Here is a 14,638-nt window from a genome sequence, read left to right as displayed (position 1 = left end):
ACAGAAAGACTCAAAGAAGCAGCACGTTTCAACTGTATGAGAATTGATTCTCCCTTTAAACATATCCCCACTGAAAATAACAAACTCAGCGGTCGACTTCAATATTAGACTAGTCAGTTATTGGATGCATCTACCATCTCTAATTTTCTTCATCATACAAATCTATTGCACACCTGTATAGAAACGTGCAACTAAAACAATAACACAAATTAAGATGTACATCAGAAGTGCAGGAAGATCTTCCAAAAGAACCGCAGGCAAAATAAGAGTTAAAATAAACACAACCTTTGTATTTTGAACTACAGTAACATACAGAACCCCTCATTCATGCATGCGTCGGTACAAAAGCAGCAGCTGTTTGATGTGTATTTGCTTAATGTCAGTGTAGAGTCCAATGACATTGAATCGAAGCGTGCCAGCGAGCACCAAGAGCCCACAAATGCTATTAAGGCAAGACAAATAAAGGTGAATAGGGTAAAACAAATAATCATGTGATAACCGCACTGACCCAGTTAATTAATCACTCCACATTAATTGCTTGCGTGGTGGTCAAAAATGACAAATCCACCCCCCCTTCCCAGTGAAATGACTGTATTAAATTTTAGTTGAAAATACACATCTTACACCAAAACGCAATGCAAAATCAACAGGTTGTGTTCCAAATTTGACATTGATATTGCACAAAGTTATAAATGTTTTGTATAGAGTACCGAACATTTCCAATACAATAAATTCACTAACGATCCATTTAATTTACAAGCTTGACTTTTTCCTTCAGGACAATTTAACCTTTTGGAATCATGTCCTTTTGTGTGTGTGTGTGTGTGTGTGTGTGTGTGTGTGTGTGTGTTCCCTACCTTTCAGATGAAGTAAAAAAGGACCAAACTGTTAAGACAAAGTTTTGCATTACATGTTTTCAGAAATGTTATGTTCAATGAATGTAATTAATTAAAAATGCACTCGTTTTCGCACGCTTCCAGAAAACAAATCTTAACATAGGATAAAGCCACGTAAAAAACTTTGTTGACATATTGAAGGTTTTTACAGAAGGGATATTGGTTATCTTTTTTTTAATCACTCAATTAATCAGAAAATACTGTAAATAGCCAGAAAAAAAACTGAATTTTCACATTATATTGTTAAATACATATCAAGTGAATGACAAATCGACAAACCTCTCAGTAAAAAACCTTCAGAATACAGAGAGGAATAAAACCATTTAGTCTGGTCTGGTGTATGTAAGTGATGCTGAAGAGGAGATGAAAACTCGTTTTAAGCAAACGTTCTACCCTAATTAAATTAAAAATTAAATTAAAAATTAAATTTATGCATTTAGCAGACGCTTTTATCCAAAGCGACTTACAGTGCATTCAGGCTATCAATTTTTACCTATCATTTTTTACCTAATTGAAATCTAAAAATGCAAACAGATAAAGTGCAATGATAAACACTTCAATGTGTATTTCAAAAGCTATCTTTACACTAGCCTAAAGATGTTATGGAAGCAAAATCTCAAAACTGACCAATGTTTTTGCCTGTAGCATCTCGCCTAAAGGAAAAATAGCCGAAGCAGTCGTGAATTGCCTAGACAAATGACAGTGTCGTCAATACGACGTATAAGTGAATCTATTGGCGTGTCTGTCAGGAGAAGGATGGGCGGCCGGTGCTATTGAATCACACCGCAGGACGCACTGAGCAAGAGAGAGAGATAAAACTGGTTGTGCTGCAGGAAGGGGCCGCATGTGGTGAGGAAACGCTGGGAAAACGTCTGCATCACCTGCTCGATCACGGTCAAGCATTAACATCAAAGAGAGCCGGGCACCGGCGGCACAATGCGCACACTGAGCGCGAGACCTGAGCCACGTTCTTGTTGTCTAATGAGTACTGTGAGCAAACGATCACCGCTGGCATCTCGTTAAAATCTCAGAAGCGTTGGGCCGCAAAGCCGGTGGGCTGACCCAGAAAGTCTAGCTTGGTCGCCCAAGTCATAGGAGCACCGATCCATCCATTTAAACGTCTATCCTGACCCCATCTGAGATATGAATCATGGCTCTGCGTCAGCAAAATCTAAACCTGAGGAGAGCGTCCGGCCGCCGACTATGAATTAATGAGCACTCCATCATCTCCCAAGCTGCCATCTACCCATTCATTTAGCAGCCCACTCATACAAATCATCCGAAGCCGATATTAAGTGTCTAACAGCGGAGTAACCCATCCACTGGCATCTGGAATGGTGCTGTCACCGAGCTAAATGCTACAACCCAAGGGCCTTCTTACAAACCTGGAAAGAACTGAATTGGACATTGGATTCTTTAATGTAGATCTTTAATGCAACTTTCACCAGGAATTAGTTTTCTGGTTACCTTATGGATGGTTCTGGTGCCCATTCATATAGCTTGTCTTCCTTATGTTTACAAGAGGGATGAATCAAAAATATGGTTAAAAGCAATAAAAAAAATGGACTAGAATACTTTTATTGCAAAACAGGTATTTTAGCATGGAGAAAAAGCAGCATGCATGTGAAACTGTTCAGGTTTTATCATATAATCATATTTACCGCATGACAACTTGTTTAAAATATCAATATCTCTCATGTAGAGTCACACCGATGGGTGTATGTTAAGCGCAATATAAAATCTAAATAAAGCCAATCTTTCAGTTTCAGCCATAATGTTTGATTTTGGTGCATAACAAATAAAAATAGTACCAGAAAGATAAGCTTCTCAGTGACTAAATGTCTTATACCAACTGGTTAGGTGAGAAAATTTCCAGCTAAGAACTAGAGGAGACAGGCCATAACACCTGGCTGAAAATATTGCATAAACTTCAACATATAGAAAAGGCACTGTGTGTACGAAATTATTTCTTTTTTCATATTTATCAAACTACAGCTTGTTTAAATTGATCTGTATCTCATTACAAAGGAGTTACACTAAATAGATAAAGTCTAATCACTAAAATATATTAAAACATTAACAGAACAGGCCAAATTCATTTTAGAGCATCACTAGTTTGCAATGAATAACATACATTTCTGGACTGGAAAGATTGGCTCTGCAATGGGCAATTTTGTAAACTGGTAGGAAACCAAAAAAAAAAAAACAACATCACGAGACTGATAAAACAAATTTAAACAGATCGCTCCAATTATGATCAACAAAGCCGTTGAGACTGGAAAAGCACAACTTGGCGCCATTCAGATGAATAAGCTGCAAAACAACTTCACCTGGTTTATTTATTGTAGGTGTAACTTTTAAATTAATTCCAAGTGTTGAATCAAAGCCAGTTTGGACGGCATTAAGAGAATTAAATCAAATTATGAATTAAAACATAATTACTACAACTAAAATTCAAAGACTGCAATGATAAGCCATGTTTGTCTAAGGTCAGGTTATGTAGAAAACATAGCCACATTATCTCTCAAGTCTGTTGGAATGAGAGCCGATTCTGAGACGAGCACCAGAACCATTTCAGTCCAAAAGAAGTTGCTTTATCCAATTAGAGCAGTCGAAGAAATGTTTATATGCAGTCAAAGCCAAATTCTGTTATTTTGCACTGGAATCACTTGAGCGCTGAACTGAGCTGTCAGCGCCCGGATCTTGTGTCAAAACACTCAGAGGGCCAAGCGTCATTTACCCTTTCACACCATTTCTTCTAGCCCTATGGCTCTCAGAGACGAGCGAGCGAGGGAAGCGGGCCCCACATGATTCGACAGTCATAGGAAGCATTAGGAAGCTTTTCATCACTGTGGACCCACTCCACCCATCCATCGACCCACTTAACTGTCCTAAAACCACAGCAGCTCACGTTACTGCTGCTCTGGAAACTCGGAAACGCTCACACAGCGACGGCTAAACATGTGAGGACCATTAGAGCCATTTCATTCAACAGCATCCCTGCCGAGGTGGAAACACCTGCAGCAGAACGAGTGATGTTTTGATTGGATACCGTCCATGCCTTCTTTTTGCTCACTTTTCAGCCACATCCACCAAAACCTACAGTTTATAACAGTTACAGTCAGGTTGCTTTGTAGAATCATGGCTATTTCGCCAGAAATTCAACGGTTAAATACATAATTATTTTAAATAAAGCAGTTTAAATTGAGTTAACAAATGCATATACTATTAATTAACCTTATAGCTTTAAGTAGGTCTGTGTTTAGTTTGTAAATTATTGTTAAACATTAATTCCTCTATGGAGAAAATGAATGGGACTTTTACTTTGACAGCATGTGACAAGCTTGATGCATTGCCATGCCATTCTAAACATGCTGACATTTAAACAAAAAAATCTGTTTGAACATTCTTAACTTTTGTGTGAAAAGGTTAAAGGTCAAGTCATTCCAATCCCTATAAGGACACTAAACAGAAGTCGATTTCTTCTGCCATTGTTCAATCAAACAGACGGTCATTAGTTAAGCCAGTGTTGCTATGACCCATCTAACATCTACACAACACATGCACACACACACACACAAACAAACACAAAACAGCACTTTAGGAAAGAGCACGCCACAGTTGAATAAGTGACCTTTGCAACTTTCCCCTCTCTCCACACATCGCTCCATTTATTTCCCACTCCAGTCAGAAACGCCCCAGAAAGATTGCATCTCTAAAACAAGTACACTTAGATAACATCACATAAAAGGTTATTCCATTCAGTCAGATGCACTTTCGTTGAGAGTAACCTCAGCCACTCGTTTGGAGTGCGTGTTATTTCACCGCATTCCCCTTTAATTTGCAACACAAGGAATGAGCGAGACATGGGGAGGGAGCTCATCCTCCGCCTCTTGTCGCGCTGCCCAATCTGTGGCCTGTTAGGCAGTAGGCGGAAACTAATGACCAACATGAGTGTCTTCATGAGCTGTTTATTTTGCAGCATTCCCAAGATGCCTCAACAGCTGCCAAGCAAAAGCAGAAAAAAAAGAGAAGCCGTCTTCAGCTAGCCACACTACAACAGAGGCCTTTCAATCGCCAGCACAACCTCTGCTTCACACGCCGCTCCAGATGTAGACCACAGGTCATCTACTCCACCATCTCTATTATTCCTCATCTTCCTTTTCAAAGAGCCCTGGAGAAAGACAAAGGGTTTGTTGGTAGTGCTCCAGAAGGAAATATCCCATTCCTTGTGTCCTTAGAGAAACTGATACTCAGTGATAATGCAAAAAACATTCTGTAGAAGCCACAAAAAAATTATAATAATAATAATCTCAGGTGCAGAATTGCACAAGATAAGAGATCCAGAAAAGAGATCCACCAATCAAGAGTTTTTATTTTCACAAAAATTAAAATTGCATCAGGTAATCGGCCACCCAAACATATATATATATATATATATATATATATATATATATATAATTTAGTGTCTTTAAACTCTTTCATTATTTGTTTATGTATGTGCATATTTTAAAATATCTGAATATAATTTAATATGATAAATATATGTGTGTGAGAGGATTAAAATTATATTACGCATTAACATTTCCATTTTGTTGCAAGTTCATCGATTCTAATACCCCAGGCAATGCAGCCAAGGTTAGTTTTCCTAAAGAACTACTTTACTGAAGATTTTTTGAAGACCTTGTGGAAAAAAGCAGACTGGAAAAAAGTGGCCTCTCGCTGTTGTTCTCCTTTGGGACTAGAAAGTGTTGCGGATGCTCTGCATGGCGGCCACAGCAAAGCCTGCACTGAGCGTCCTCCGGCTAGCCGTGCTATTCCTGGGTGACACAGAAAAAGCCTCCTCACACGCTGCAGTGCTTTTTTAAGGAATTCTGACAGGCTTGAGCCAATGGATCAAATACCACAAGCCACTTGCTGCTCCCGGCGTCGCTCCTTCATGACTCCCAGAGAGACTTTGTGCCAGTATAATGAATGAGCCCATATCACTCTTAATCTCTGGCCGGCCGCCATCAGCCGCTGCGGAAACATGAGCGGACTCCACATTGGTCACTACGATCTCTTCCTTCCAAGTTTCTCAAATTGCACATCTTAGATCAAAATGAAGATCCAAAGGAACATTAGAAGCAAAAAGGGGTTCATTTCAAATGGCTCTGGGCCTCCAGGTGTCATCAGCCCAGCAGTAAAGGAGTCAAGACGCAAACAATCATCCACAGAGACCATGATAAAGAGACAGTTACAGTTAGATCGTCGTTCGCTGGCATGTCCCAAGCAGACAGCATGCCCTCAGACGTCCAGAAAGGGTTGAGTTGTCAATCCTGACGTGATGAGATGCATCTCCTGAGTTTTAGCTCGAATCCCTGAGTTAAATCAGCCTCAGAGTTCAGCTCTGGAATGGGTTTGGAACAGATACTACAAAGCAGCACGCACCATGCATACAAATTGTACACAAAAAGAGCATAAAAGCCAATTAAAACTGACTAATTTATAGCAGAATTAGCCTAAATATGATCACTGCTAAATAGAGAGTTCAAAATACCAGCCTCATGTCTATTGACTGCAGAATGATTTTAGTCACAAAAGATGACACGAGTGAGGAACAAGACTTTGTGGTAGAAATCTCTCAAATTCAAGCTTTCAGATGAGGTTCCAATGCTGACCATTTTTTGCACAATAAATCAATCAAATGATGACAAAATGAAATGATTTGCATCATTCCGCTACCAATAATCCAAGATAATACTCTAATACTATTGTTTTGGTCATGATAAGGCACAACTGACAAAGAAAATCAAGCAATTTTTGTAATGATAAACATTTAAATCAAACAAGGCAAGGCAACCAGTACAGATTGACCAATGCTAAGGATGCATATTAATGCATGTTTGAATATTAAAGTGATATGGTTGCAAAAACAACAACACTGCTGAAATTAACACTTATTTCACACTATTTACTCAAAAACCACAAGTAAAAGTTATTAATCTGATAATATACTAATTACTGATGTAAATAATCCCAAATCTGGTAAATAAGATCCCCATAATGAAACAAAATGTGCACTTTCTGCACAACTAGCACAAGTTGAGCTATTAATCTAATTAATAAAATATATTATTGACACAAATATCCTCAAAATAGCCAAAGAAGATCCCTAAAATCTAATGCAATTAACACTTATTTCGCACACACACTATCTATTACAAATCCCCTAAAAATTTTGTAAATGGTACAAGCGGAAGGTATAAATCTGATCACAAACAAACCATTGATGCAAATAATCTCAAAACGTCCATATAAGATCCTAATAAACAACATTTTTAACACATTCACTGATTAAAATAGTGAATTCATCAATTTAAAAAGGCTGTTAGAGTCTAAAAATATCGATCAGCTCCTCTCCACACCCAAATAAGCAAACCAAGTCCAGCTAAACAAATGAAAACCACATGAAGGGCGCACTAGATTTGTCTTTAAACTGCACTAGAGCTGTACAAACAAGGGTTAACATGATTCACTCGGTGGAAACCAACAAGTTGAGCCTGTTCAGCCAACAGAGCTTTGAATCACACGGTTCCTGTCAAGCCCTCCGTCACCCTCACGGTAATTACTTTTTTTCATAAACCGGGGTGGGATAGAGCTCCAACGACTCGTGTGTGCCTTCAGTGTGCGAACGGAAGCATTTCTGGAAACGATATGTCATGACTGTGTGTGTGTGTGTGTGTGAGAGAGAGGGGGCGGCGATCTGAAATCACTGCTGCTGTCAAACAAGCAAGCGAGGGCAAAATATCCTCCTTCCACCAGGAGCCGAACCTCCAACTCACTTGATAAAACAGCGGGCTCCTTCGAATGTATATCCTTCTTCCCATCCGGTGGGTAAATCTGAAAAAGGAGACAGGAGGACAATGAGCTTTGCATGCAGAAAGCATCTTCTAGAGTGCCTGGCTGCACATCTCTCATCGTGCTGTGATCTGCAGTGCTGTTCAATGCCCACAAGCACTGCTCGCATCCCAATACTGCAGATCAACACGTCTCATACAGATTGTTTTGTTTCTTTACAGTATCACAAAACTGGTAAGGCTTTCAAAACGCATCTGTGGAGTGTTTTGGGGAATACAGAGCATCTCCTGTAAGTTGTCAAAGAATCCGAGGAGTGCAGCAGCAATGACAGCTGCCAATCAAAAGCCAAAAACGACTATGCAACCTTTCAGAAACGTGAGCGCAGGTGTGCTGCACGCATGAAACGCGACGCGAACGCGAACGCGAACGCAATGACATTGCGCGCGTCGCGTTCTGCCACAGCTCTGCAGCTGCATTGACTGCGTTTCTCCTCCTGCGGATTTTTTGTCCTCCCGTTAAAAGCCGCTTACCTGGAGTTTTTCTGTGCCCTGTAATGACGGCTTCTCCCGTGACTGGATGCAGCCAGGTTGTGCTCTTCGCTTCTTCACTGTTAAGTGAGAGAAAAAAGGGGTGAGAAGAGAAGGTGAAAAAAAACAACCGACGAGAGGCATTCGAGTCGAACCGAGCGCCAACTTTTCATCCCGCGGATATTTACTTGATAAAGAAGACGCGTCCATCGCGGGTCACGCCGTAACTCCAAGAGGAAGGCAGGCAAGACAGCCAGTCCGGGTTGAGGTCCGCCGCCATGTCTGAGCACCGAGAGCAGCGCTCGAGCTGCGCGCCTCCGACCCACTCGCGCGTACTCGGGATTCCTTAGCAACGGTGTCCAGAGCGCAGGCGGGAGAAGCGTCTCTGGGGGAGGGGCTTACGCGAGGACCAATGACGTGCGCGCAGACGCGATTAATTTAATTCGTCTTTAAATTACATTATTATTATTTACGTTAGCATGCTTTATCTATGTTTTGTGCTCACACATGAGTTTATTGTCAATGATTTCAAAAGTTTATTGGAGCGTTTATTGTAGTGGGCCTAAGTAACCTTGTATAAAATATAAAAGCTATCAAAGCTTAATATTAAATGCAACAAAAGTTAGGTTAACAATAAATCAATTATATTATTAATATATTCGCATGACGATTGCTATACATTGCTTTATAGCAAATATTCATACCAAATACAAACGCATATTTACTACCTTTATGATGATGATGATAATAATAATAATAATAATAATAATAATAATAATAATAATAATAATAATGTATGTTTTTGATCAAATACTGCACCGATCTCTAAAATTAAAATCTAAACTTGGGTGTTAAGTATGTTTTTTTCTATAAAGTTGAATCTAATCTATAATCTAATGTTGTTGTTGTTTGTAATAAAACAACAGCAACATTTATTTATAAAGCACATCTAAACACAATATAAACTGATCCAAAGTGCTGTAAACTGTAAAACTAAATCTATTAATAAAAACAACAATTACACACATAAACTTATCGTTTTTCAGTGTGAAAATAATAAATCATAACAGTGAACAGTAAATAAATAATTCACAGTTTCTGCCCAAAATATTTTAACAAAATTGCAATACATTTTTATATAGTATTTGATCATCAGAAACAGAATTTGTTTTTGTTTTTTTAAGTATCAAGATATGTATTGCTGCTTTGTCATCAGCGAGCGGCTTTAATACAATCATGATAATCACTATATAAATGGATAATAATTACAAAAATAAACATTTCAAAATAATAATACAGCACAATTGCTGGATTTCAATGGGGGGGGGGGGCAACATGTAAATGAAAAATATGATCCACTGAATATTATTCACTTTCAGACATCATGTTTTCACTGGGAAATATATCTTAATATGTTTAACATTTTATTATTGATTTCTGGCTTAATTCTGTCTTAAACCTTTGAGGTAAATATACTTCATTTACAGTGATGTATATAACACATTTAGTAGTATTTACAAATACATACAAAAACACATTGCATTACAATGGATGTTTTTCTCTTCACTGCACATTTTAAATATCTCATATTCACACTTTCACAGGTCTGAGTAATGTGCTAAACTCATGCAGTGCTGTTCGTGTTACACAAAACTAAAGCAATATAGATGTCCTTACCATTCATTCCATCAGGTCAGTCTTCAGATACTGAGTGTGAGAGGATGATGATGATGATGATGATGATGATGGTAAGCGGTTAGCTCTTGTCTCAGCCGAGTGTCTGACCCTGATCTGAACTCATAATAGAGTCTTTATTCTTAAACGTGTGTCCAGACGCTGAACGACCTTCTAGCACTGCCCTCGTCTCTAAACCAGCTATAAATCCACCCAATTAGTAATCCAGTCTGACCAAAGGGGCTTAAAACCGATTAACGCTGGTGTCTACAAGACTGGAGTCTGGTGCAGAGTTTTCTTAGATTATTTTACAAATGACGTATTCCACATTTGATCATTTTTGGTAACCACTGCTAACTATTTCACAGGTTTTATATATATATATATATATATATATATATATATATATATATATATATATATATATATATATATTATGTTTTATTTTATATTAATTTAGATTATATTAATATAATTTCAATCTTTTATCTTTTTTGGTTTATTTTTAATTTTAGTTAATATTTTAGTAAGTTTGTTTTTGTCAATTTGAGTAAATATTTCCATACATTTCTTTTATTTGAGGTACAATTTTTTTAATGCAAGTAACTAAAATATTTTTGTAAATGTGTGAATTTTGTAAAGTTGGAAATAAAACAATTAAAAAAATATATTAGAGGACATTTTACAATAAAATACTTCCTAGTATTTCTACCTTAAAATTTCAGGTTTAATGTGTTACTTGCCATACTTTATCTAATTTTCTCATTATAATCTTCTAATTCAAAATTTCTTAACCATTTCTGGGTGAAAACTGTTTCAAAAAAACATATTTTTTATCCTATTAAATAATAAAAAAAAATGGTTTATTTATATTTATTTGTAACATTCTAATTGTTCAAAATTCAGTTCAAACTAAGCATGCAATAAAACACATTAAGGCTCTTGGTGTTGTTAATGAAATGTTACTATTTGGCATTTGATGTATTTTATTTTTTATTTTTTATTAATATTATACATGACACAAAATATAGTATAGTGTTGAGCAAATTATACACCAAATGTTAATTTTGAAAGATAGAGTTTATTCAAATCTCTCTTAATAGTCAATGGTTATAGTGAAGCTTCCTCAGGAAAACATCCCCCACGAGTGACTACATGTGCAGGTGCATTAGCAAAAGGTAATATCAGAAGTAAATTTGGGTTTACCAACCATCTAAAGAGCTATAGCGATGCCATTACGAGACATAGCTCATCTCAGACAGGCTTCAGTTGTAAGAAAGCCTCATCAATATTCATCATGAGAAGACGTCGCCCATTTAATAACTGTGGGAAAGAAGAGCAGGAGAACATTTGGAAGTTGGATGACAATCTTGAGCAGTTTTGACGGGCCGGTGGGTTTGCAGAACCTCGCTCAGGAATACACTTCAAGCTGGGAGACTTCACCATACGCCTGCTGAGCCGTGACTAATTATGTGTGTCGCACACTCAAGACGAATCCGAGCCTAGAGACACGCCGCAGCCGCTTAGTTTTCAGTCCACGTCTTATCACCATGCCCTTTCACATAAAAGTTGTTTCTAATGTCATTCAAAAGTTCTTATCTAAAGTAACTAGATGTTTGCAGAGGCAAGAATCACTACTATGATTGCTCTCATGGCTAGAGATATGAACAAATACCTTTTCAGTCTTTCTGGTTCAAAATATCACATTTAATTGAATGCATTACATACTGTTATAAATGCTTTATTCATTTTCGAAATTTACAAGCAATTTTTGGGTGTTTTAGATTTTTTCAAGGTAAATCCTGCGCAATTTTTCAGTGTAAATATTTGTAACAGCAATAATAATAAAAAATAAAAAAATTACTTTAATGAAAATTCTTATTGGTACTTAATGCATAAAATTACTGGTTAGATTTTCATCAAAACATCCAATAAGACACTAATATTACTCTTTAGTTTTGTTGTAATTTTGTAAAGTTTGAATATTCCTTTTGTTTAATACCAAATAAATTAGTTATAACAAAGTATTCTACTATTGAAGAAGTTATGCACCAACTTTAAGTATCAAGTATCAATAGTTGTACAATTTAACAGATTCTCATTTTTCAGGTCCATAAAATGTTTTTTTCAGATTACATGTCCATTTTAATTTTAGTTTAGTGTTAAAGTTTTTGTAATTTTTAATACATTGTTTTTTTAATGTCTACATATTTTACATTTCTTAATTTCAGTTTTAGTTATTTTTTTTTCATAAAATTAAAATAAATTAATACGAGTAACGGTGCCTTCACATCTATGAAATCATTTTTCAGATTCATGTCCATAAAATGAGTTACATCCATAATAGTATTTTTCATATTCTCATCCAGAAAATGTTTTTTTTTTTTTTTAGATTCACATTTATGAAATGCTTTTTCAGATTCACACCAATGTTTTTTCAGATTCCCGTTTATAAATTTTCTTTTCAGATTCATGTCCAGAAAATGCTTTTTTCAATTTTATATCTATGAAATATTTTTTAGATTCATGTTTTTTACACTCATGTACAAATTTCTTTTTTCAGATTCATGGCCAGAGTTTTTTTTTATATTCACATCCAGTAAATATTTTTCAGATTCACACCTAGAAAATGTTTTTTCAGATTTATGTTTTTTACACTCATGTCCAGATTTTTTTTTTTTTTTAGATTCACGGCCAGAGTTTTTTTTAGATTCACACCTATAAAATGTTTTTCATGTTCATGTCCAGAAACATTTTGCCAGATTCACATCCATAACATATTTTTCATACACATACATTGGCTTGTAATTGAAGAGTTTGACCTGTATCTGTTATGTACTGTTTCCAGCCTTCTCTCACAATAATCAGCCATTGTGTTGATTCTTCACAATCCATTGACTAAAGCAGATGAGTGTTTCTGTTGCAGACAAGTATAACTGCAGCGGCTCCATCTTTCCATCTAAAAACTCATTTGTTCTGCGTATCTTTCTGGACCCCTGATGGTATTTCCGCTGCGCTCAGGTCACATCATATTTATCACAAAGAGCGGCTCCGAACAGCTACCATACTGATGGCGGTTTGTGTTTTTACGCCGTGGAGCCACTTGTTGCGTGCGTGATATTAAATGATGTCGGGAAGTCAAGCTCTTCAGATACACAGAGATAAGTGAAATCACTACCACCTGTCAGGCGGCCTGTTTACGTCTCTTCTGGATAGAAATAATGTTTTTACTAAAGCATATGTTTCCTTCTAAGATTTGAAAGATGTTTAAATTGTAAATGAAGATGGTTTGCTCTCTTAAAAACATGAAAAGTTCATATCTGCTTCATGATGTAGATATTTATTTCAGTTATTAGTGGTGTTTTACTATTAGGCCTAGACTGAAAAAAAAAGTGGTTTTCACATTTAACAATTATTTACAAAGAAATGTCAAGTAACACTGAATTAAACATGAACTGTTTAATAAAAAATAGACTGAAATAGCATTTTTTTGTACAACTTTATTTACAACTTCAAAACCATTTTTTTACAGTGTACTATAGTTTATACTTTTTCAGCAAATAGTATTTTATAGTTAAATATCCTCCAATAATCTTTGAAAAATATTATTTTTTTACAGTCTACTTTCTTTTAGTTAGGATTTAAATCAGGTTTTACTATTAGACTTAAAACAATATTCTGTCTGAAAAATTTACAAAAATTCTAAATTTTTGAAGTAGATAGACAGAAATACTATAGTATTTTCTTGTAAAATGTTCCCCAATAATCTGTTTTATTTACAACTTAAAAAATTTATTGATTAATTTTTATCTATTTATTTTTCAAGTGTACTATTGCTTAAACTTAGGATTTTTAATTCTCAACTGAAAATTAAATGTTTAAATCTCAACAAATATTTAATGTAATTTATATATAAATTTCTAAGAAAATGCTTTTTATTTTTCATTTCCTATTGATTTTTTTTTATTATTGATTAATTGATTTATTTCATTTATTTACTCATGCTTTTTTAAAAATTAGTTTTACTTCTCAAAAAGTTTTTATTTTTTATTTATTTTATTATTTTTCACAGTCTACAGACACAAAATATATAATCTGTTGGACTATAAAACAGCTGACAAAAATTTAGACTTATGCTAAAAAAAAAAAGTCCTAAAAAGCTGAATAACATAGAAACATGAGAATCTTTCAAGTTTGTTCCAGGTTTCTGTTTATCATAAGATCGAGGGAAGCTGCCTTTCTTTTTCAGAGAAAACAACACTATTGTAGTTAAATGCTGCACTTACTCTAATCGATTGTGTCTGGCGCAGAGCCGGGGTCATGATGAACAAACAACAGCTCTGTCAAATTACCTTTGCTCTTTTTGTGTCTTTAATGACCGTAACTTATTAACAACAGACCAATGAATTCAGATGTTACATTTAAATCATAAGCTTTTATTTATTATTTCAAAGCCTAGATGTTCTCATATAGGCTTAATTACAGTGATAAATAAATAAAATATGTATATATGGATCGGATACATAATTTATATAGTAGTGGAAAATTCTGTTTTAAATGATAAAAAAATCTTACTAGTGTTTGCAAACTTTTGGACACCCTCTGTATTAGATATTTAAAGCTGAAAGTCCTCAAACTCAAAAGTCGTTTCGTCTCATGTCACTGCAGTCGAACCACTGAATTATTCTGTCTTACTGCTCT

At 35.7% G+C, this 14,638-nt stretch overlaps 1 protein-coding gene across 26 annotated transcripts in view; it reads right to left on the bottom strand.

Annotated features, from left to right (window-relative positions):
- Positions 1-8,653, bottom strand: part of LOC127956515 (pleckstrin homology domain-containing family A member 5) — a 140,249-nt gene extending 131,596 nt beyond the window's left edge. For 7 of the 26 annotated variants that reach the window (XM_052554501.1, XM_052554502.1, XM_052554503.1 and 4 more), the window contains exons 1-3: positions 8,452-8,632; positions 8,267-8,343; positions 7,721-7,778 (exon numbers count right to left, since the gene is read on the bottom strand). In XM_052554501.1, the coding sequence (XP_052410461.1) occupies positions 7,721-7,778; positions 8,267-8,343; positions 8,452-8,543 (227 nt within the window). In that variant the 5' untranslated portion in view covers positions 8,544-8,632. Of the gene's footprint in view, positions 1-4,851; positions 5,071-7,720; positions 7,779-8,266; positions 8,344-8,451 lie in introns of those variants that run through there. The other 19 variants (XM_052554491.1, XM_052554493.1, XM_052554498.1 and 16 more) reach the window with 10 other exon arrangements.
- Between the last annotated feature and the right edge of the window lie 5,985 nt (positions 8,654-14,638).

The sequence above is a fragment of the Carassius gibelio genome, chromosome B4, assembly GCF_023724105.1.
Source record: "Carassius gibelio isolate Cgi1373 ecotype wild population from Czech Republic chromosome B4, carGib1.2-hapl.c, whole genome shotgun sequence".
Classification (NCBI taxonomy): domain Eukaryota; kingdom Metazoa; phylum Chordata; class Actinopteri; order Cypriniformes; family Cyprinidae; genus Carassius; species Carassius gibelio.
This window is presented reverse-complemented; position numbering and strand designations above follow the sequence as displayed.